We start from the raw sequence: 24,348 nt of genomic DNA, 5'->3' as shown, positions 1-24,348 counted from the left end.
CTAAAATGTGTACTGTAAATTAAAGATTTCTTTGCTAACCTATTTTTTGTAAAACCTCCAAAATTCAAATGATAAAATGGTTATAGTTTAAATGCAGAAGATACATATTTAAAAATTTTTATATCTTGTGAGGTATTTATATTTATTTATTCAGGCAGCCGTGGGCACTTCCGGTGTGTTCGCGGAAAACGCAACAGCAACTACTTCCGCGTTTAGCTCCCTCTGCTGAAACTGAGAAATGGTGAGAGAAATTTGACATATGTCCGAATAAAATGCCCAATTTTAACTATTATTTATATCAGATTTTTTGTGGGTAGTGAGTGTTTTGATATTACTTCCGTAGCTAATATAGACGGAGGTTATTTCTGTCCATCCTGTTGTCATTTGAGACATAGCTTCGCTGCTAACGATGGCTAATCGACAAGCTAAGAGAGATTTTAGGGTTTTTCCTAATATCAGGTTGTAGCAGGAGGATGTCTTTAGTTGTTTTAGTAGCCATCGCTTTGTAGTGACATATTATAGTAATACTTTGCAGTTTAAAACAGGGCTGCAACCACTTAAAGGAAAATTATATTTGGTGAAGCTTCCTACTTCCTTTTTCATTAGACCTGATGATGGTAATAATGATAAAATTGAAAAAGATGTCATGTATGTTCGCCGTCTAGAGCAGATTTCTCCCCATCATTAACAATTGTATGCTAAATATTTATTTAACCCATGCAAATAAAGGCGTTTCACCAGATTGCTTTTTATAATCTGTTTGAGTTCAGAGATTTAACCACCAGGAGTTTGTTTCAGGACGTTTATTTTAGCGTCGTAAAATAAAATGTACACTACTAAATTTAATGTAATAAAAAAAATCTAATTTCTTATTCTGGGAATTCAGAAAACAAACATGTACCACTGGAAATGTTTAGTCTTGAGTAATAAAAGGGGTCTGTCGTTATACGGTGTTCAGATCTGATTTCACCTATAAGTCATTTGTAGTTGTGATTATTTCAGTATGAATAAATGAAATGAAAACCTTCCCTCCTATTTGTTCAGTAATCCTGTGGGTCTGTTGTGTTATAGGAAGTGTTATCAGTTAATACACTTTGAATCCTCTTTCCCTTTAGACAAGAGGACCACTATGTGTCAGTGCAATCCTCCAAAACATTTCTAATGCAACAGAAATGGTCACTTTGGTTTTGAAGGGATTAGAAGCTGTTGGGAGGTTTCAAACACACCTGAATCACATGACTGAATTACTTCATCATGCCATCAGGTTTGACAGAGGCCTGGCAATGGGCCATTCATTTGCTTCAGTTGTGTTGGAGCAGGAATGTATCTAAAAGTTGCAGAGCAGTAGCAAGACATTTTGGAGGAATCAGCAGGTTAAAGGTCTCCAGTTATTCTTAATACACAGAGTGAGAAAGTATCTTTTGGAAAGCTGGTTATTCAACAACCAGAAACATGTTGAATTCTTTTAAACCAGTTCAATGTGTGGTGAGGTGCATTCATTTTTCTTTGGAAAGCATTTTTCCTCTGTTCAGCTTTTTGTTTTCCACCATCAGACGGCCACTCTGCGTCCGTATCTCAACGCGGTGCGTGCCACGCTGCAGGCCGCTCTTTGCCTGGAGAACTTCTCCTCTCAGGTGGTGGAAAGGCACAACAAACCAGAGGTGGAAGTCAGGTGAGACAACCGTCACAGTTGAGAGAAAGATATTCAGTTTGCCACTCATGGTGACGTGCACTTTATTGGCGTTTTTGCTCGTGTCCAGGAGCAGCAAAGAGTTGCTCCTCCAACCTGTAATCATTAGTCGTAACGACAAGGAGAAGGTTCTGATCGAGGGCTCCATCAACTCTGTCAGAGTGAGCATCGCCGTGAAGCAGGTCAGCCAGATTTCTGTCCAGAACCGACGCAACGATGACCAAGACCTGAACAGCTTCCTGGCTTTAATGGGTGCACATTTTATTTGCTGCTGCAGGCAGATGAGATCGAGAAGATCCTTTGCCATAAATTCATGCGCTTCATGATGATGAGGGCGGAAAACTTCTTCATCCTGAGGAGGAAACCAGTCGAGGCAAGTGACTGAAAATGCCATTGAAACTATGCATTCAGTTTTATAGCAGACATGTACAAAATACTTATGAAATTGATTATGTCCTGTTAAACTCTTCTATGTCCACTCATGCTGTGTAGATGCATTATTTTTTCTTTAGGAGATGAACTTTAGTTACTTTAGGATATTATTGAAATATTAACGACATTATGACTTATCGCCGTCATGATGAGATCAGGATTAATCTCGTCATGATGGCGTCTGGCATTACCCTGTCCATGTATATAGCCTTGTTTTTTTAAGCTTTTGTTTCATAAATAAATAAAGTCAGTCAGGAAGCAATCTTTTCCATTAGTAGTGATAGTCAGAGTGGAGCTCTGCAAGCTAAAATGTTCAGTCTTGACACTTTTCTTACTTTAACAAACTGGTAAGTTTAATTGCTTAAACCAAAGTTACCTTTTTTTCAAATATATAATTTTTAATTTTGAGCCTTAATTCTTTTTCTTCATGCAAGAAACAAGTGAAAAATGTATCTTTGTAATGATATGAGTATTTCACCGTACTAATCTCAAATATTTAATCATGACATTTGTGTTTTGCAGGGATACGACATTTCTTTTCTCATCACCAACTTCCACACTGAGCAGATGTACAAGCACAAACTAGTGGACTTTGTTATTCATTTTATGGAAGAAATCGACAAGGAAATTAGTGAAATGAAGCTGTCCGTCAACGCCAGGGCTCGCATCGTCGCAGAGGAGTTCCTCAAAAATGTACGTCCGGTTTTCAGTTGCTCTTTCATTCTGTTTTCTAGTGCAGCATTTTCTGCAGCTTAAGCTTGAAAATGGCATCTTGTTTTATTTCTGCAGTTCTGAAAGCGAGCGAAGACCCAAGAACACATTCCTTTTGCAATACTGGCCGTCACTGTGGAGTCGACTCACGGCACGGCAGACCTTCGCTGGCGTTATCCACCAAGAGGAGAAAAGAAGAAAAAGAAGTGCAGTGAGGCTGTGAGGGCCAATGGGGCTTTTCCCTTTAACCTGAAACTTGTCCTGTGCTCAAATTATTGATGTTTGTGTTTAATATTCCCACCACACCTTCATTTCTTGCTGTGAAAGGTCAACACAGCCTCTATAGTATTGAGCACAGGATGAAACAGATTTTTTTTAAAAGATAATTTAAATGTTTTTAAGTATATTTACATATATATATTATATGCATAGAAATTTCATTTTGTTACCACAAACATTGAACCATGAGGGCAATCAGTTAATGTTTTATTTCACATGCAAACAGATGAAACAAATTTACACATCTGGCAATTAATAAAAATAAAAATAAAGTATACTTTGTATTTTAGTGGTTCTTTTTCATCTGTTTCACATTTCCATTTCCAGAGCTGAATATTCAGCACAGTTACTTACAATAACAGGTAGTAACATGATAGAGATGTGCATCTACCACACTTCATACTTTAATTCAGAAAGCAGACCAGGAACAGGACTGTAGATATATTTTCGGTTTAGTATCCTAGCATGAAAATCAGCTACACTAAAAGTCCTTGATTTTACTGCAGTTGTCACATTTTGGATTATAGCAACAAAAACACATTTAGAGTCTTCTGTAGTTTGTCCTTCAGTGGAATGCATACGGTTGATCTGGCTCTGTTAGTTCTTGCGGCACCTTTTTTTTTTTTTCCTTTATAGCTTCAGTATAAAATATAATGCAGTAAGTAAAAAAAAAAAAAAAAGCAATGATCTAAAAAAAGAACACGTATTTGTGAAATACACTATTATGAGGTTCTTCTGGAGTTCTGAGTTTTTCAGTTGATTAAAAACATCTTCCAAGTCAACCGAGCGCTACAGTCACAGATGATACTGATGAGATTATTTGAGCACCAGTAACAGTGGTCCCACAGATAAGGAATAGGTTTCTCCCAATAGAAACTGAAAGTACTGCACGGAGTCGATTGAAGCTGCAGAGCAGGTGTCGTTTACACCGAATGAGGTTCCTGCTGGAGCAGCGATGCCAGATATTAGAGGTGAGCTGGAACCGTCTGCAGAGCATCTTCGGTGCTGCGCTGCACGTTCACATTCTGCAAGAAGCAACAGAGAGATGGTCGTTATCACAACCTGTTAGATCTGAAAAGTATTGACACAGTAAAAGAAACCTTCGAAACTAAAATCCTGCGTGAAGCGAATGCTGGGTATGATCTTATGAAAGAGGCTTTTAAATGTTAAACACTATTTCAGGTTATGTAAGAGAAATAATTTAAGCAGATTAATTTGTATATAGCGTATTAAATGTATATTATGTCCATTTCAAATGCAAATGAGCAAAATTAGACATTACAGACCACTAGAGGGCAGCAAAGGCCTTCCCCTAGGAGCCTTGTGGTGTGTGGAATATGCATTTTCAGGCATAAATGGCTTTGGTTGTTTCTAGGTGTAACTAGATATATAAAAATCAGAAACAATATGAAGAGGCTGTAGAATACATTTAGTTGTCTCCAACCTTACTGCTCTGAATATAGTGCTGAAATTTTATGTAGAATGAAGAAAACTACTTTAAAAGTATAAGCCACCATGTCTGCTTTACTTTTGACAAAATAAATGATAATTTGGCCAGAAACAATAATTGAAATGAACTTGTTTTATTTATAATGCACAAACGTTAACAATGTCAACATAAGACAAATTACATTCGATTGAAGTATAAAACACAAACTTCGAAACTTAACAGCAAACTGAAGACATTGCTGGTAAATATCACAGGTCAACCGTTAACATTTAAAAACAATACTTAGCTTAGGCTCAAGGTGCAGCTTTAACAATGACTCAATAGGCAGGACAATTGTGCGTCGTGTGCAGCATGATTCAGGTTAAGATTTCAAATTGTACGTACAGCAGCGACAATAAATAAACTAAAATTAAACTTATGATGAAACAGAGAGGTTTGAACTAGAGATTAACCACAAGCACGCATACAAAGAAATACAGATGCACCAGTTAATTATCCAGAGATTGAAATATGATAGTTTTCTCTTTATCAGCTCTAATCTGCAATCAGCTGGTTAAATATTAATGTATGTTAAGTGCAGTGATTGTTTGTCCCACAGGACTCTCCCTACTGTATTGATTTGTCACACTTTGTTTATAGAAACACAAAGCTGAATTATTTTCCTAACACTGGAAACAAGAATGAAATGATGGGTCAACAGATTGGGCTGTTTTGTGATACATTCTTCATATTCTGTCACAACAGGAACGGGCTGAACTCTGACAGCTGAGCTGCAGGGGGATTCGGACCTGAATATGTAGGATGACGTGATGTGCCTTCTGAAGAGCTTAGGCACAAAGTCACAGTCTGTGTGTTTAGAGAGAGGAACCCCCACCCGACCCGACCCCGGCCCAGATCTGGACGAGGTTCACGGACGGCGTGAGGTTGATGACGCAGCGAAGTCAACGCTCTGCTGTCAGACTTCTCAGTATGCTGTTTGTGATACCCACCTCTGGTCGGTCTCTGTGTGTGTTCACAGACTCCACGCCTAAATACACAGACTCCACTTTACATCCTGAGGAGGAGAAAACAAATAGGAAAATAGTACATTATTCAGAGGAAATAAGTTTTGTATCGGCATGATAATAACCTCTGTGCGCATCAGGCTGCGGCTGGTCTCCTTTAGCTCATGATGAAGCTGTTTTCAGGATTTCCTTAGAGTTTCACTGCTTTAATTTCAAGACTTCCTAGGACTCTTTAATTAAAATTTAAATGCGCTGTATTATGTATTTTCCAGGCATGTAGAGCACAATCAAGTATGTTAACTCCAGCTGTTATAAAAATGCTAAATATATATATCAAACATGACTTAAAAGACATTTGACTTTCCAATTGGGTTTCCATCACTTTAAGAAGCTCCTGCTCTGACACTCTACCTTCAGGAAGTCATCACAAACATACTACTCCATGATGCCGTTTACAATCGTTCTTAAGAGAGTTTGTATGATGAGCTCAGCAGACACACGGTTACACCAGGTGTTTGCTAGTTGCTGCTGCTGCTAGTCTGGTGGAGCTGAGTGAGAGAGGAGCAAGCGTTTAGGCACCCCCAATGGCTGCTACCAGAAATTCAAGGATTCTTCAAACATGCGTGAATCAAAGCAACACTCCAGTTATGTTTTTGATGAGGGAATACCATTATAACATGACATAAAGCTTTAAGACTTAAGTGAATTATAGAACATAACTTCCCAAAGAAATTTCTACATACTTAATAGCTGATAATATGAGAATAACTTTCGTAGCAGTTACTGATGACAAGTTTTAAATGCCTGTTTTCAAGCCTAACCTGTTTCACACACACTATCCAACTACGAAGGAGCTGTTAGCGTAATGCAACCAGAACGCTACACTGCCTGAACAAGCAATACGGCAATTTCAGATGCGGAATGACTTCACAGGGAAGGCTGGTTGTCCACAGAGCTTATTGCTTCTCTGCATTATGAGGTTGTAATTTGTCAGTATAAAAAACATCTCAGTTCCAACCCAGAAGTACAAAGTGTAGAAGAACGAAATGCCACACACTGTATAAAAAAACAAGTGGAAGAAGCTAAAAATAAACACATTTTTGACCTAAAGTGGAAAATTTGTGGGGTTTTAAAACCTAAAATGAAGATAATCACATTAAATACCTATTAATATCGAAAGCCTCTCAATATACAGCATAATCTGGCTGAAAGAATACTTAGAAAAACATTTATAAACTCCCCAAAAATGCTCACCATAAGCAACGGGTGTCAACTTTAAGACGGTGTGCAGAGGACACTTGAGATAAGGCAACTCATCTGTAGGAAAGAGAGAGAAGCAGAAAATCACAATAAGTCCTGGTTGGAGTTCACTTCAAACCATGAAGGAGAGGCTGTAATATAAATATATATCTAAAACAGCTGTCGTTTTGTATTTAAAACAACAGCTGACTCCTTATAATTTTAAGCAAGAGTTATTAAGAGCCATTATTAAAGCTCTGGAGCTGCAGGCTGCAGGTTTAGATTGAGACATACTCATTAATTTAATTGGCCCAGTCAAAGTCCTGACTAAAATTCAGTTGAGAATCTGTGTAAGGACGTAAATGTATGCTCTCACATGCACTACATTAAGTATCTGCTTGAGCTGGTTGCAAACAATTGTTTATGAAATGGCTGAACACAAATGGATGGCAGATTCCAATTTTTACTTGCATATAGACTTGAAACCATATAAAGTTTTCCTTCTGCTTCAGACTTACAATTCAAAAGATATGAATAGACATATTTTAAAGAGACACAGTCTCTCTTACGTGAAGTCTTGTCCAGGAAGTACGCCAGCAGGCAGCGCATCACAGCCTGGTGACAAATGACCAGGACATTCTCCTGTCTCTCCAACTCCATGATCACAGGCTCCAGCCGCTGCACCAGGTCTTCATACGACTAACACAGAACCACAAAATACACCACAAAAAAAACTCGTCTAACTCATGTAAAAATACAGTAAAACATTCAGAGAAATCCCTTTAATCACCTCTCCTTTTGGATAGCGGTAGCGGTACTTGTCTTGGTCTCTCAATGCGAACTCCAGAGGGAAATGCTGCTGGATCTCCTCATACATCATTTCTTCGCACACACCCTTTGTAGAAGGAAGAAAACAGATTTTAAAATGATACTTTGGCAATGATATCTCTTCTTAAGGGATGAGACCAGAAGTGAACTTACAGCGTCGATCTCGTTGAGGGATTTCCATTGTTCATATGGAATGCCAAGGCACTCTGCTGTCTGGATGGTTCTCTTCATCTGGCTGGTCCAGATCTTCAGATCCTTGATTTTCTGCTCTTCGAGGTAGCTCCTCAAGTGTCTAGCAAACTGCATGATAAGAAACCATTTCATGAAGATCTTAATCAAGTTTAATCCAGGAAGTTACAATTGCAACCATTCACTTCACATTTGCAAATTTTGCACAGACTTGTATACATTTTTTGTACAGTTTTGGCTTAATTATTGCAGTGAATAAGTTCTTCTACCAGCAAACAACCTTTTGGGGGATTTTATGGTCCGTATGGTTAATGATTAAGTGATTACTAAATTAATTGACAATTATTTCAATAATCGATTCTTCACAGTGAATTTGATTAATCATTTCAGCCCTGTCCCTTAAATGACTAATAGGAAACAATCAAGTTTCTTATGCCTTTCTTCAATGAAAGCCTAAGGAACGTTTTGCACATTCCTATATGTTTCAGACACGTACAGAAACTGACCTCTTTCCCCCTGGAAGACAAGCCAGAGTCTCCTCCGATGCGTCCCTTGATGTTGAGATCGCTCTCGCCATGACGACAGAGGTAGATGGAGCGTGGAGTGATGTGGATATTCATCAGGTAGTAGACGATTCGGCTCTGGATGTGGTCAACAACGCGGTTCACCAGGTATCGACGGCCCACATCCATGATCTTTATGTAAGACATGTCGCTGAAAAGAGAGGAAAATCGGTCAAACTTCCTCAACACTGAGGTGATTTCATCATCGGGTCGGTTCGTTTGTGGATCTTCACCTGTCCAGATCTTCGTCCAGAGGCTGGTAGGAGGTCTCGTAACACTTTACTCTCTCCATGAAGTCTTCGATGGCCTCCTCTGAGCTGCAGTTCATGTAGTCTGGGTTTCCCAGCTTTACTTGCTTCAAAGAGAAAACAGCATGTGAGCGAAGGAAAAGCAGGAAGCAGACGTTGGCTGAATCAAAACAAACACGCCCGCTCGCGTTTCTAGAAGGCAGAATTACACAGCTGCATATTATTTGATATAAACACAGAATCAGAACAAATGGTGCTCACCACGATGTTTTGTGCAATGACCTCTGGGTCTTCACACACAGACTCCACAAAAAATACCTGCATTGAGAAGAACATACTGTAAAAAACTTGGAAGCTATCAACTCGAAGTTAAAAGCAGATCAATCGATCATACTTTGAACCCGTTCTGTTCAGCGAACTTCATGATGGTTCCTCTTCTGTCTCTTGTCGTGTTTGTGGCGTCAAACACCTGAAAAGCAGGAACACAGCAGGAAAGAATTATTACTGCAGCACTTTCACATAATTGCTGTGCAGCTGCTTTGCTTGCAGACATCAGGGAGGAACTGAAGAACTTACAGCAACTTGTCCTCCTTCAACACTCAGATACTGCCGCACGTCATTCAGCGCAGACATCGCACATTGACTGTGAAAGGACACAAGAGGAGATACTCCTTAAAACAATTTACAGATGAGTCCGTCAGGACTCACTGAAATGTACAGAAATGGATTTGGACATTTTCCAAGTCGGGGTAAGTGGGGGAAAATGTTTCAGTTTTTAGAGTTTATTCCTTTCTCTGTTGATGAATATATTAAATTTAGGATTTCAAAATTAATAAATGACTTTTTACATTGATTTCTATCTAGACTGCTTCATTCATCAGCAGTCTACTCACCAAGAACAAATATAAAGGCACACCCATTAAAAACTTTTAACAAGTGGGAATTTTTGTGCTTTTGTGTCCTCTGGGCCTCTTATATCATGATTTAAAACTGCATTGTGGTTCTTAAACTGCACACACTTTAGATGCTAAACAAAGCACAAAACTATCAGTGACTTATATTTCTTGTAATTTTCACAAACAAGATAAAAGTATCACAGATCAGAAAGTGACGCCATTCAGTCTGGATTTGATAAGTACAAGGGTTAAAGATTTTGAAACAGAGCTGATCCACTTTGGTCCAGATGCCAAAATAAAATGGAGCAAACGGCTTTTTCCCACATTGCTGCATGGGAAGCCAACAGTTTCTGATGATCTTTGTAATAAAACATCCTAAAAACCAATGAGGTAAAGGTTTTGTTTAGCGTTTTACAAAAAAATCTAGGAATTTAAGCTTGGAAAAAACTAAATTTCAAATGGACAATCTGGCCAGCTCAGTGTCACTCTATTATGTTTCCTCTCCGCCTATGTGTCTGAAGACTTTAGATCCTTAAAACATCTGTGAAAACTCACCGTCTGATTTTAACGCCCTCTTCGTTATCTGGACGGAAAAACTCGAAGGACTTGTAGATCTTCAGACACTCTCTCCGATAATCACCGACGTTGAACTCTGACAACCAGACAGTCGCGTTTCAAACCAAAGAGAGCAGCTGCTTTTCACTTTGCCCTGCGGATAATTGTCAGGATAACTGCTCTCATACCTTTGGTTGGCACTCCTATCCAGTTCAAGTAGCGGGTGAGCTTCTTTGAGATGTACGTCTTTCCTCGGGCAGGAAGTCCGACGGTCACGATGAGCGTTGGGCAGTTTGTCATGCACACTGAGGGAAGACGAGAAAAAAATGGAAAAAGGAGTAATTCAAGTATCTTACATTAAAGTGGCCATATTGTTATTACTACTAAGTTAAAACATATGAAAAAGTAGAGAAACAATTGGGCCCAGATTGGGTCCAATCAGACTTGTTAAGTGACTAAGCAGAGACATGCTCTTGTTAATTAGGGGCAGCATTTCAGATGTTGGACAAAAGCATGGACTGAGCTTTACAGTTATTTAAAGTTCACAGCTTCTATGTTGATGCTCCAGGATCAGGGAAATATTTAATTGCAATACTACACCTGGACACGGCCATGTCAATATTTGAAAACAATTAACCCATATTTTCCTGCCAATTTTCTGGTTTTACCATTACACAACTCTCAGCCGGCTTTAGCCTCTCAGCTTAAGGAAGACTAGAGTCCATCCACAGAGTCCAAATATTTATAGGCAGCCCATAAATCCCCAGCCAATAGCGTCCAGGCAGTCCTTTGAAATTCAAATGTTGCACATATTTAACCACTGGGATCTGATAAAATGTGCAGCTCTGCTGGATTTCTCACAGTTGTTGCGATTTTGCATAGTAGCAGTTTACTCAAGGCATAAACGAAACTATCAAGGCTTTCGCAAAAGCTCTCCACTTTTTATACACAAAACAGATTAAATTATGTTCTAGAGGAATAGTCAGCTGTAAATTTGACTTGAAGGTTAAAACGTAGGTTGTGTAAATTATATTATGTCATTTTGGATGTACATATTTTCCCTTTATCCTTGTTTTATTTTATATATGCCTGTGTACTGTGAGCGCTTGAAAACCAAAGTTAAATTCCTTGTTTGTGAACACAATCTTGACCAGTAAAGCTGATTCTAATTAAAATAATTCTAGTTTATTTCATATTCTTTTATTAATGTAGGATTAAGGACAAACACATGTCTTCTAATTATACAAATTAAAATATTCAGAGTTTAACAGTCATTTTTATCTAATTTATGTTGCTGGTTCAACAGTGTTTTTTCTATATGGTTATATTTTTGCTTTTAATTATTGCGGTTTATGTTTCACTAAGTTGTAAGCAATGTTATACTTTGTTCAGGACTTTAGTAAATTATGCTAATTTAAAATGTGATACAGAAATAAATTTTGACTTTATTTGATTGGTCAATCATTTATGCTCATTGTGTCCGTATCAGAGTCGCATTCATGCACTTTGCTACTGAAAGTTATCTGTATAATAAAAACACAATTTTCCATGGCTGCTTGTTAGCAAATGGAGAAAATCAGAGAAATAACCACATCTTCAAAACTTATTTATGGCTAATTATTTAATAATTAACATGAATAAATTGAGGGTCAAGCAGTTTAATTGTTGGCTTGTTATCGTAAATCTTGAAATAAAAGGATGATAAATATGTCAAAGATTTAAATCATCCCCAGGCACTTTAAACAAAATGTTACAAAAGGTTTGACAGATCCATGAAGTTAGCCCTTACATAATGTTCACGTCCCTTTAGTGGAAACCAGATGCTGCAATTTGAATTAAACTCAAGTCAAGTCCTACTTGACGTTTTGGTGCAACAAAAATATCAAATAGGCACTTTGCTAGTTATTGGTATTGCAATGTGCAGATATAGTGGTAGATAAAGACATTTGTCCCTTTGTGAAAACCTTATTGGATTTCTAAGTGATTTCTGATCAAATCATTTGGAATCAAATTATTATTATTTGTTTTTATTTTGTTGATGTTCAAAATGAACTTTTATGGGTCATGAGACCTATTAAAAAGTTCAAATCTAAGCTGACTATTGTTTTATTAAAATGAACAAACTGACCAATTGATTTTCTGACTATACATTTAATATAGTGTTTTAATTAAACTATCAAATGGCAAAATGCATTTCCTTATTTAACATTTTTTTAAATTTTCTGATGATTTCTCATTTGTTTTTTATTTATTGGCTTTTTGCCCTTGATGTTTGTGAATTATATGTTATAGTTATTAAATGTTTAATAAATAAAAGTGAAAATTCCTGTGAGACTAAGATCATTCTAACAACATTCCTGCCATTATGAACTAGTTCCTTTTAATCAAGGCTACAACCACCTGTTTAGTTTTTTTGAGTAATAATTATAAGAATAATAATAACTGGAACACAATCATTCTTGATAATTTTGATGATGGTTGCTTGTTTCATAATTGGTTACTGTATAATGTTTTTATTGTTTAAGGCACTTTGGACTGCCTTAAATGTGTTAAATAGATTTTACTTTTTGTATTGTTATACAAATTCAAATTAAAAATACAGTGTAATCTCGGACTATATATATTGTAAACAGGAAGATTTTTTACGATGGAAGCAGAATATCGTCACTTTCCGAAAATAATGGGTTAAGTCACTTTTTGCCAAGTCATTTTGGCAATAAAAAAAAAAATCATATATATATAGCCTCTGTCCTGGTTGTTCATTAATGGATGAACACCTGAGACAGACTCTGGTGCCTTCACTTCAGCTTTACTTTATTTCCAGTAGCAAAATTATATAACAGTTTTCCTTGTCTGATATCAATTAAAAACATACATACTTCTTACTATACTGCAATATGCTTTTATGCCTTTAATCCCCCTTCAAATTGGAGTGTCTGTTTTCCCCCAGAAGGGGGTGCGACCATTTTAAGGAGATGGGATTAAATTTAAGTGGGACCTCCAAATGAAAGTCTGCTCAGGGCCCCATACAACTTTTGGCCAGCTCTGGCATTTTCTAAAATAAAACATTACATCTTTTTTTTAATTTTTTTTTTTAATTACTGACAAAATAAAGTTATTAAACCATTTATAATTCAGTTTTAAAAGGGTTTAATCGCAGTAATCTTTGCATTGGAGCTGCAGAGGGTGTTGTCCTGTCCTGGACTGGCTGCAGCTATTAAAAAAAGGAAAGCAGAGTTTTGAGTCAGTAGAAACACGAGCTGCAGAGAGAACAAACCAGACAGGGAGCAAAGTGCCGTGTGAGATTAAAGAGCATCTGCCAAGTCTCACACCCAGACAGGTTAGTGCTGTTTCAGGCTAAATTAAGTTCCTTCTCTGTGCTCCTGAATGCCTTTCCTCTAATCCGTGGAAGCACCGATTGTGCTTCCGCGGATTAGAGCAGCATGATGCAACACTTCCAGCCTCACCGAGCAGCGCCTTAATGAGTTAAGAAATCAATCTAACATGAGGAAAAATAACACAAGCCGAAAACTGACGCAAATTGAGCAAAAACAAGAAATTAAAAAAAAATAAAATATCCGCAGATGTCTGTCCCGGTCGCATCTTGTGTTGGCGCACTTGCCGTGGGGGTCAGCCGCATCTCTTACCCCGTCTGTGCCCGATGTGGCTGTTCTTATGCGGCATCCAGATCTTCTTCAGCGGATTCTGGGTGAGTTCCCGCGGGTGGTTCTCCAACAGATGGTCCTCGTTGTCCAACATCTTGGGTCTTACGGTCGTCAAAGCGCCTGTCTGCAAAGTGAGGCGGTGGGCTGCTGTCCTGTTAAGTCCTGACTGAGGAGGCTGCCGGGGAGTGGATGCCTCATATCAGCTGAGAAACAGCAGTTTCTCGTTACCGTAAGAAGTGGAGGCGGAACGCAAGGAGAAAGAGGGAAGGAACAAAACACGTCCGGGACAAAATGTTGATGCATGGCTTGGTCCTCTCATCTTAAATCACCCGCCTGCGTGAGTTAATTTTTAGAATCATGTGTTTATGTTATGTTTTTGTCTGGCAAACACTTATCATATATATCCCTCATAAACTTTATATATCCTATATAAGACATAAAAGATACATATATATATATACATTTTTTCCCAGTCGCTATAATGCACTTTTTATAGTGCATTTTAAAAATATAGCTGGCATATTTTTTTTGTCTCTTCTTATTCTGTTTATTTCCTTCAGACAAACCAGAATCTCCATTAATCTTTTTCAGTGGATTTTTAAAAATAATTTTTGGCATTCTGTTGTGTAATGATAGCAATACTGATATATGAACATAAATCTTGAGACCTGTGCCCCCTTGAACATTTGTGCGGCAACATCTGCTGTATTTGTTGTCATAAAGAGAATTTCTTCCTATACATAGAAATTTTACAACTTGAGGAACTAAGAGCATTGTATTAATAAAAGAAACCCTCCTATGTTCAGTTTATGAATGCACCTTTTAACAGCCTAATCCACTCTTTTTGAGTTTAGTAAAAATCAAATAACAGGGCATATACATTGATCTTGCAATCGCATCACTAAAAGTTAGATTAAAAACTCCTACCATAATAAACCCAGACTTTTATATGATTTTGTTAAAATCCTTAAAAACCGAGAGGAAAACAAAGGAATTTATATTAAGTGCTGTGAAACAATGTAAAAATAATGAATATACAATAATTGAAACTCACTGAAGTATGTCCTTTTTTAAACTAATTGTACAAATGTATCATAAAATGATCTAACTGGTGAAGGGGGATGTAAAAAGTAAAAGCAGTAGCCATTACAAAACATTCTGCACTTAAAACTCCTGTTACCAGCTGTTTTTCCTGCACTGGTGTGTGACATTGTTTTGAATGGAACCATCCAGTGCATGTTCCGGATTCCTTCAATAAAACGTACTAAAAAAACATCTTCAGTACCAGGATGTTCGGTCCTCCTTTCTGAGAAAACGTGTTTTGAAACGTTACCGTAATGTTTCAAGTACATCGGCAAGCAAACATGCGAGAAGAAAATAAGCGTTCTGTTGTTCACATGATCCACACATGGACAGCGAATGCAGCTCAGAAATCAGCCAATCAGAGGACAGAGCAGACGCTCGGCAGCCAATCGGAGAGGAGAAGGGATGAATGGGAGGCGTGCTGCCTGTACCAGGCTCACGAAAACACATCCACATGAAAACTATAAGTCTCGGCTTTTACACGAGCCCGTCACGGGCCCCACGGAGTTTTCCTTACACTAAGTAAGCAGCTTCTGACACGCTCCCCACTCTTAAGCAAACAGAAAGAAAGTCATGATGTAAACATGTTGACTTTCTGATGTCAGACAACGTGAAAAATAACAGATTGCTTTTCTTTGTTTACACATGTACAGTATGTTGCAGGTCGTCAGGTTTATGAAAGTATAATGGAGACTGCAGTCAGTCTGCTATGTTGATATATTGGACAATATTTTACACAGAAGAAATTCCTAAAGATACTCAAGTTACACTTAAAAATCAATTTATTTAAATGCATTTTGTCGTTATCAAGCCACAACACAAAATGCATTTCATTCCGCTCATGATACCACACATTGTGACTCCGCGTCTGCAGAGTAAGAGACAGAGAGCTAGCCATACAGTAAATAAGTGAAGCTACACGCAACGAGTCTACGTGTAGCTTGGCCTATACAGAGAGAGGGAAAAAGGTGGTTTTGAGTTGTACTTCAACTCAAAAGTAGTTGGGTTTTCCCAACATTTCCCTTTCCCTTTGCTGTGCAGCATAGCACTAAATTAATAATATCTATATTTCCAAGTTTCATTGAGTTAACGGAATTATTCTACCATGACAGCACGGCTATAGATGGCATGTGAAAGTATACTGTAGCCTTTTTGCCCTTCAATGTTGTCATGAAATATCCGTATGTAAACAATAACATGCAGGGGGTCTTATGATTTTGACTAAGTCAGTGCCTCACCAGACTAGTCTCGGTATCAATCCAGTTGTTCTGTAAAGATCTTTTAGAGAAGATTGAAAAGCACAAAGCATCATGAAGACCAGGGAGGGAATAAATCAGTGATAAAGTTGTGGAGAAGACGATTGGGTTATAAATCAAGGGAGCTCTATTAAATTATTTATCCAGAAATGGAAAGAAATGCCATAACTTGAAACGTAAAAAGAAAAAGCTGTTCACCTGAACTGCTGCTGCCCGTCTTTTTACCAACATATCTCACCTGTTCTGTCATCTCTCCCCTGTCTGCCTGTGTGACAAAGAATTGGTTTTAAAATCTTTTTCTTAAGTTTTGAATGTGTTATCGATCTCACTCCTCCATACTTCTCTGACCTGCTGCAGCTTTATGTTTCACCACAGGCCCTTTAGCTGACTGAATCATTTTCAGTCGTACTTCCAAAACTAAAAGCTCCCATTACAAAAAAAGCACTTATTTTTAATGGCATTTGATACGGTATGAGTTGGTTTGTTGTTGTTTATTTCTATGGTACAAATCCCATTTTATTCAGCTTTTATTATTTTCTTTCATATTTTCTTATTATTTTAATTTGTATCTTGGTTTGATCTGTTTTAGTACTGTACAACACTTTGGTTAAAACATATATTTTTTTAAACTAAACACTATTTAAACAACGAGAGACATGAAGTCAACTTCATACTGTTCTTGCTATAGCTTTTCATAAAAGTCCCACTATTAATGTTCTGATCTGACTACAAGTTGTTGTTTGTATTATGTATGTACTTTGGTAGCCTCTGGATGTTTAGGATATAATAACTAAACATCCAGAGGTGCGCTAATGTGGTTTTAGATAAAATTATAGTCATGTCAGACTGACTCATTCAAAGCCAAGCCCTAAATCCAGCTGATAATCTGTGGTGAGTCTTGAAATGCGACATTTCAAGATTATATTTTGAACATTATTTTCCAAAGAAAATGGGCTAGAATGACAGCTTTTGGATGGACAAAAGATTTGTTGCATAGGTTGCAGTGGAAGTATTCACTCATGGGGGCATGCCACACTTTTCAGATTGTATCCATTTAAAAGCTCTGTACTGCTTTGTGCTACAATGATGCTTGTGGTTCAAAAGGCATGAATACTTTTGCAATTGTGGTGTGTTGCTCATGTCGTTAATTTATCTAAAAAGTACAATATTCTAGTTTAATTGGTAACCTTAGCCAACTGACCTTAAAGAAACTGACTGATTTTACTGATTTGCAAAACGAACAGTTTTCTGATTGTCATAATTTAAAACATGTTTGACATTTTTATTTCTAAAGGATGAAGAAGGAGCGTGGCCATAAATGACGAAGCTAACTTAGACGTCTCGCTGCTCTCCATTACTCTCACATGTTGTGTGAATTAAGGGTCAGGCACTGAACAAAGTTAGCTGGTTCAAGAAAAACATCCTGTTCTTTTGGCAGCTTCTCATCCTGAAGGACAAACAGCGTAGTGCTTCAGTAAAATCACTAGAGGGCAGTGTGCTACCACACTTAAAAGAAACATTTTCTTTTAAGTCTATTTCACCAGTTTATGCACAAGTTACGACAAACATGGGTGTCCTGTGTGAGAACAAAAGAGTTCACAGCTGATCAAAGCTTTGTTATCAACTCAGCTTCTGTTGTGAGATGGATTGAGGTCAGAGGTCAGAGGGTATTACATGCGCCCTCCATGTCACCACGTCAGCAGGATTAGTAGTAATCTGTTAAATTTACTACAAGACTTCTCACTAATCCCATAAACACACACAGACGTGGTCGCCTCACCTGCTGTAAAGGGAATCTGTACATCTGAGTACATAAACAGTGGGATGGATAAATTACAAAAGTTGTTTGAAAGCATTTAATGGCATTAATGCACAAATAAAAACTAAATATTCAGAAGCACAAATAAATATTTAAGTCAATAATTTTTTTAAAGATTTTTTTGAAGAATACATATTTTTAATAGGAATGTAAAATGAAATTATCTCCAGACCCAAGTAATCCACACAAACAAAGAAATCAACACAAATAAATCCATTAATTACGAATTCAAAATGCCTGCAGCGGAGAACCCAGTCACATGCTTTGCTCAAGTTTAAGGACAACAAGGTCAATGTTTTGGAGGGGCCATCACAAAGCTGTGATTTCAGTCCCATGGGTAGTTTCTGGGCAGAACTAAAAAGGTGTGTGTGAGCAATGTGGGCTACAAAGCTGACCCAGTTATACCAGTTCTCAGGAGGAATGAGCTGAAATTTAAGCAAGAAGTTTGTGAGAGGAAACTCAAAACACCTGATCACAATATGAAGCTTGAAAGACAACTCTATCAAATAGTAAGGAAATGTATGGCAAGTTCTGAATATAAAAATGGGTTTATTTGAAGACACTCTAAGTTATCTCTATAAACATAAATATTTTTTGCCCTTCTAGCTAACCTAATAAAGTAAACATTTAAGTTCTTAATGTCAGACAGAATGAAAAATAATATATATGTTTTTTCATACAGCATTTGGTTTCAATATACTTAGTGAGAAGACCGACTGACCACCACTCTTATTTTTGGACAGTTGGAGAGCAAGAATACCTAGAAAGGATGGACAGAGAGAAAATGCAAATGCCGTGCACAAAGACTCATTTTCTTTTCTTTTGAACCCAAAACTCTCTTGCTGCGGCACAACAATGCTGCCAACTGTGCAACTCATTTTACTGAGCCAATAAGATTCAAAAGGATTTAGACCAAGGCTATAAACTTTTAAAGTACTCTTGACATGATCAACAGTGTTTATTGTTAGGAGTAAAGCTAATACCAACATACATGTCTTGTTTCCTCTAATATTTAAATGCCTTTTCCACTTGAACAGGCATAACATTTTCCGTTACACATATTTTAAAGTTAATGATCTAGCTTAAGTTCAATCAAAACAAACGTTTCTATTACAAAACATGCTAAACCTGTTGCAAAGGTGTGTCACTTCGGACTACGTGCAAAACAGGCGCATTCATCACAGTCTTGACATGTTCCTGCTGTCACATGTCCCTGTAAGATAACCATAGTTTTCACTTTTGTTCCTTGAAATCAACCTAATTTTGCTCCTATTTCTTGGCAGTAAGAGAAAGTGCAGTCGAGACTGGAATAAAAAAAAAACACAGTACAGAGTTTACCTTAACTTTAGGGCGCCACTTTAAATATTAAAAGAACAATAATAAACCCAGGTGAATCTTGTTTCTGGGTTAAACATAAAACCTTTACAGCTATCCCTGAGACACAGAAACAAAAGAACAGTGGTGACCTCATTCTGGATTAGAGTTTCAGTGATAAACAGTGGCAGGCTGAAAGTGTGAAGCTTGATTAAATACTGTTTTGATTTTTTTCACCAGAACAGTAAACAGATAATTGCACATATATTGAATGCAGTCAATGCTTTTCATGTGGCTACTGGGAAGCAACAAGTCAAGAGAAGGGTCATTTTTGTAAAAATCCCACAACAAATGTATTTGAACGGATAACAATAATTTGTTTGAAATGTAAATAAAGGTCTAATTTGCTGTTTATTGAGGGAAAGTACCAGCATGGCAGTGTTTGTGGATTAAAGAAAGAAAGTTTCTTCTAGGGTTCAATGCTGCAGCATCAGTAAGAAGTTTACATACATGGGGCGTCGTGAGGTCAGAGCGTGTGCCACGTATTCAGAGGCGGGACGACTCAACGCGGCCGTCTTGAGTTTGACTCCCATCCTGGGTTTCCTTTGCCACATGTCTTCCCCCCTTTTGTATTATTGTCAGATAAGGGCCACCAGTGCCAAAAAATCTCTTAAAAAAATTAAGTTTACATATTCATCATGCACATTTATCAAAATGGTACTGTGAATGGAACAATGAAGAACTTACTCCAAAATCTTAAGTTTCACCTTAACTCAACGACTAGATGATTGAAACACAACTACCCAACTTAATTGTTGAATTATAACCAATACACCAAACTTATTTAAAGGAACTTTGTCAACCGTTATATAAAAACTGACCCAATATCAAGGCCGGATTATCATACCAGAAGCTTGTTGAAGGCAACAAATAGTTACATAATCTTGTCCAACATCAGTGTCTGACCTCACATATGTGCTTCCGGAAGAAAAGTCAGTTTAAACATACAGTATGTCTGAACCTTGTAGACAGCCTTCTCAGAACAGTTGAAGTGGCTCTACTTTAAAAGTGGAGCTTTATTAAAGCCTTTGTATTTTGAACATTGTCATACAATCCCAAAAAGAATGGTTTGAATGTGTCTCCATAAAAGACGATAATTAATTAAACATTCATGTACCTGAATTGCATATTCTACTACATTCCTACAGCTAATTCAAATAAAAAAAAATACCATAAATCAATCCCAAGCTGTGATGTTCAAACATGCCAAAGCGTCAGCTGTGTCTGTGCAGTGCTCAGCCACACAGTTGCTGCACTGCCACAACACAGGCCCGCCTGAAGCCGTTAATGTGATTCTGTGCAAGCGGGTGAACTTTCCCCCAGATAAAGTCGACACACACAGAGAGGGAGGGCGGAGTGAGGGAGGAGAGGAGAGAAAGCTCTGCTTGGAAAGACAACAGTGATCATCGAAGAGGGCGATTCACAGCAGAAATCTGTCACAGATATGAATGCAAAAACAAAGATTTTTCATAAAAAATCAAATAAGGGAAGACAAAGAAGAAATAAGGCTTTTTTACTTCAACCAGCCTCTAGCTAATGGCATATACAGCTATTGTTGTGGGTATATAATTTCATAAACACTACTGAGGTCTGCAGCACCATCTGAAGTGCACCACTGCACATGTAGGGAACAAAGACTCACAGTTACGTCTGGCACTCGAGTAGCTGAAATAAATACCTACCTGTATCAAAGTGAAGGCGTTTAAATGTCTCAGAATACATAAAGCAGTCTCCACAAGAAGCAAGATGCACTGTGGTGTGTTTTTAGGCACAGCCCCTCCTCTCAGGAAGTGTAAAAATGGAGCACATCTCCATGCATCTGCCCATAGCAGCCATCTAAACCACTGTTACCGCACTCGGATCTGTCTGACTGCATGCTGCTTGGTAAACATGACAGCACAGCAATATTACACTACAGAAGCTTCCAGGACATATGACTCATGAAATTGCATAACAAAACCTTCTCACAATACATGAGACTCTGTATTATATAGGTCAGAGTACAAATCCTTCCCCAGGTGCATCATGCTTACCTTTCTCCTCAAAGAACTTCTCAAACATAAATGATATGGTGGGTTTTATTGTTTTAAAGTAAGGCACACAGAAACTTAGTGGCATTCAGATGTTAATGTAAATCTGATAACACTGGAACACATTCTGGATTGGATTTCAAACCCCAAATTAACAAGGAAATCTGCTCTCCATCTGTCTGGTCCATACCAACATATGTTACCTGCAGCAGGTGCAAACAGTGCTTGTGCCATTTCACTGTGGGTCCAATTCAACCTATTTTATACAAGTTTTAAATTAAAGCCATAAAATTTAAACCTTATTTATCGTAAGTGCTCAAAACATAAGCGTCATGTAGTGTCAGGGAACTAGGATGCACAATCTTTCAGCTAAAAAATTAAGGATTATGCTTTATTAAAATATAATATAATTAAAATATTCTCTCACTCCTTTTTTAAAATTTTATTTTAAAATGATTTTTTTGCAATAATAATAATAATCTAATGCATTTTTCTAAATTATTTTTATTAGCAGGACAAATATTTTGGGGGTTTTCATTTCATTCGATGAAAACTTTTGTCAACTTTTTTGAAATGTTTTATATTCATAGATAATCTATTTTATTGTTACTGTTCTAAATGATTTTTTAAAAATGTATTAATTTTCTGAATAAGCTTTTTTTATTTAGTTGCGGAGGACATTTTTTAAATATTTTCAGAAGAATGTTCTAAAAGTGTATTATTAAGTGTGCTTCTTTAAGTATACATTTATTTATTTGCGTTAAAAAAAATCTCTTATTAACTTTTTTCATGCATTTATTGGGTGACTTGCTGGAAACAGCATTTTTTTTTTGTTTGCTTTTTGAATAAATTATTTACTTGCTGAAGAAAACATCTCTCGTTTACTTCTTCCTGGTAGCTCCTTATCAATCTAGTTGCAGAAATAAACAGAAAAGCCTCATTTTTGTTTACTTGTGAATATGATGCATTAGTGGCCTATTTGTTTTCTGAAAACAAAATCTTTTGAAGTAATATTTATTCACTTATTATCCTGGCTTATTTACTTAATGGAGTATTTATCTTTTGAAGACATATTACCGAAGTGATAGTGAAGTTAAATTAGTCTGTGACAAACTTACTGAAGCTGAGTTCCGACCTTATCATGCAATGTGTTTCAGAGGCCTGATGCACTAATAAACTGCATGCATGTGTAGCTTCCTTCAGGAATCAATTTACACTTTCTAGATTTCCCTCTCCAAGCAGTCAGCTGCTGCAGCCAGGCTAAGCAGCTGATAATGAGCTGCTAACAACAAAGTCCTCTCCATTTTACCAAGCTTTCTTTCCACTATATAAACCCGAGAACAACATTATTTAGCCAATTTCACGGCTGTAAGTGGCAGCCTGCTCCGCCTTCCCCACCCGTCATCTCTGAAGGAAGCCTACGTGACACTGGCTTGTTTACTTCATCCGCCTGCTAACCCAGCTGTAGCTCTGTCTGCACACAGTGTTCGCTCCCCAGCAGCTCCACAACGTGAAAACACATGAGAGCGCGGAAAGGATCCGGTTCGGTGCCTACCTGTCCTGTCCCGCGGGTTGTTCGGGTGGCAGGAGCCCCTCATGGTCTCGGTTTAAAGCCTCTTGCTGTCAGTGTGCAGAGCGGCGTGAGTGGGTGATGTCCACAGCAGAGCGCAGGCAGCGATGAATGAAGTGGGAGAGCGCGCGCTCAGCATGCTGTTCCTTGAACACGGGCGCGTGCATGTTCCCCTCCACGCAAACACAGAGAGCAGAGAGCTCATGTTTGTAAACCTGCGTGACTGTGCGCGTGACCACCGTCACTTACCAGTTTCTCCAGTTTTTCCACGCGGAAATACTGAGCTGAAATCAAGTTTCTAGATCTGGAGGAGCACAGCGGGAAAGAAAATACTGAATAAAAGTTTGTTTTATTGTCCCAAACTTTATGTTTCTTTGTGTTGCATCCATCCGTTCATCCTTCCACCCCGTTGAACCACTCTGCAGTGTGAAATTATTGCAGGTTCTTCATATTCTGAGACAATTATTGTTGAAGTTGTATATTAAATAATGAGAACTCCGGAAGTTTGAGTCTGGAAAAGTAGATGGAAAGTCAAATCAGCCAGACTGAAATAAACACAGAGCCATGGTGTGAAAATGGTTTATATATGTGTATATTTTTGTTAACTGTTAGTCTGCCAGACTATTGTTTTAAATCTTCCACACTCTGGAAATATGTTTTGTCTTTTGTATTGTCGTTGTCCTACACCAGCGACCTGCAACCTACGGCTTTGGCCCCTCAACTGTGGACCTCATAAAACCAAAACGAAAATGTTTTTGATTATGGATGCAACAAGAAATTGGAATTTTAGGACTTTCTTGTATGTTCTTATGCAAAATGTGCTTTCAATATCTACAGCAGGCTATTAAAAGTAACTAACTTCAAACTATGCTACCTATCTTACTTTGTCACAAAGTTGATAAAGAATGAATTTTCTTCTAAGATTTGAAAATAGAATAAAATTTTAGTTTAATTTTGTTAAATTTTCATCGCAAAATATTTTATGTTGTTTAAAAGTGGTTTCTTGCAGCTCTAGGCAAATTTTATTTTGTGGTAGCAGGGGCAAAAGTGGCCCTTTGAATGTAAGAGGTTGCTGAGTGCTTACGATTGTCCTACATCATTAATAGGTAAATTTGCACATTTTGTTTTCCTTTCAAGCCCTTCTGTGACATTTTAAAGTTATTTTGTTCAATATTTGGATAATTTTTAATCATTTCATCTTTGTTGTGTCACATTTGTCTCTCACTTCAATCCTTTTTGTCTAATAATTATCTTATGTTTGGTCATGTGTAGCCATTGATTGGAATGTTATTTCTCCCATCAGTTTTTGGATGTTTTTCACTATTTTATCTTTGAGTGCTGCACTAATCTATTCTTGGCAGTGTTGTGTGTTTGGGATGGGTTCAGTTTTTCCCCGTACGCCTTGTTGACAGTTTAGCAATTCATTTACACCTTAAACCCTGGGGGAGCCTCAATGGAACCGTTTCA

General features: G+C 37.6%; 2 protein-coding genes across 4 annotated transcripts; one reads left to right on the top strand and one right to left on the bottom strand.

Moving 5' to 3' along the window:
• Window positions 1-137: 137 nt before the first annotated feature.
• Window positions 138-3,401, top strand: arpc4 (actin related protein 2/3 complex, subunit 4). The gene is made up of 6 exons (XM_028003992.1): window positions 138-241; window positions 1,554-1,672; window positions 1,761-1,872; window positions 1,968-2,063; window positions 2,645-2,815; window positions 2,912-3,401. Exons 1-6 carry the CDS (start codon window positions 239-241, stop codon window positions 2,915-2,917), a joined length of 507 nt encoding a protein of 168 aa, XP_027859793.1. The 5' UTR covers window positions 138-238; the 3' UTR covers window positions 2,918-3,401.
• Window positions 3,402-3,503: 102 nt separating this feature from the next.
• pfkfb4b (6-phosphofructo-2-kinase/fructose-2,6-biphosphatase 4b) lies at window positions 3,504-23,019 on the bottom strand. Of its 3 annotated transcripts, none has more exons than XM_028003988.1 (14): window positions 22,867-23,019; window positions 10,273-10,389; window positions 10,085-10,181; window positions 9,210-9,276; window positions 9,028-9,102; window positions 8,895-8,951; window positions 8,619-8,740; window positions 8,329-8,536; window positions 7,787-7,933; window positions 7,596-7,700; window positions 7,375-7,504; window positions 6,821-6,883; window positions 5,552-5,616; window positions 3,504-4,137 (listed from the first exon to the last, which is right to left on the bottom strand). In XM_028003988.1, exons 1-14 carry the CDS (start codon window positions 22,907-22,909, stop codon window positions 4,078-4,080), a joined length of 1,356 nt encoding a protein of 451 aa, XP_027859789.1. In that variant the 5' UTR covers window positions 22,910-23,019; the 3' UTR covers window positions 3,504-4,077. The 3 variants fall into 3 exon arrangements, with proteins under 3 accessions (XP_027859789.1, XP_027859790.1, XP_027859788.1); XM_028003989.1 differs by lacking the exon at window positions 22,867-23,019 and adding an exon at window positions 20,964-21,018; XM_028003987.1 differs by lacking the exon at window positions 22,867-23,019 and adding an exon at window positions 13,732-14,058.
• Between the last annotated feature and the right edge of the window lie 1,329 nt (window positions 23,020-24,348).

Source organism: Xiphophorus couchianus, chromosome 20 (genome assembly GCF_001444195.1).
Source record: "Xiphophorus couchianus chromosome 20, X_couchianus-1.0, whole genome shotgun sequence".
Classification (NCBI taxonomy): domain Eukaryota; kingdom Metazoa; phylum Chordata; class Actinopteri; order Cyprinodontiformes; family Poeciliidae; genus Xiphophorus; species Xiphophorus couchianus.
This window is presented reverse-complemented; position numbering and strand designations above follow the sequence as displayed.

Bases quoted from the DNA above. Each gene is read 5' to 3' on its own strand.
- arpc4 (XM_028003992.1), top strand. The intron at 1,673-1,760 runs GTGAGACAACCG...GCTCGTGTCCAG, and splicing joins AAACCAGAGGTGGAAGTCAG to GAGCAGCAAAGAGTTGCTCC. The intron at 2,064-2,644 runs GCAAGTGACTGA...TGTGTTTTGCAG, and splicing joins TGAGGAGGAAACCAGTCGAG to GGATACGACATTTCTTTTCT.
- pfkfb4b (XM_028003987.1), bottom strand. From the start codon at position 13,843: ATGTTGGACAACGAGGACCATCTGTTGGAGAACCACCCGCGGGAACTC. The intron at 7,934-8,328 runs GTCAGTTTCTGT...CTTATCATGCAG, and splicing joins TGTCTTCCAGGGGGAAAGAG to TTTGCTAGACACTTGAGGAG. The intron at 6,884-7,374 runs GTAAGAGAGACT...TCTTTCCTACAG, and splicing joins CTTCCTGGACAAGACTTCAC to ATGAGTTGCCTTATCTCAAG.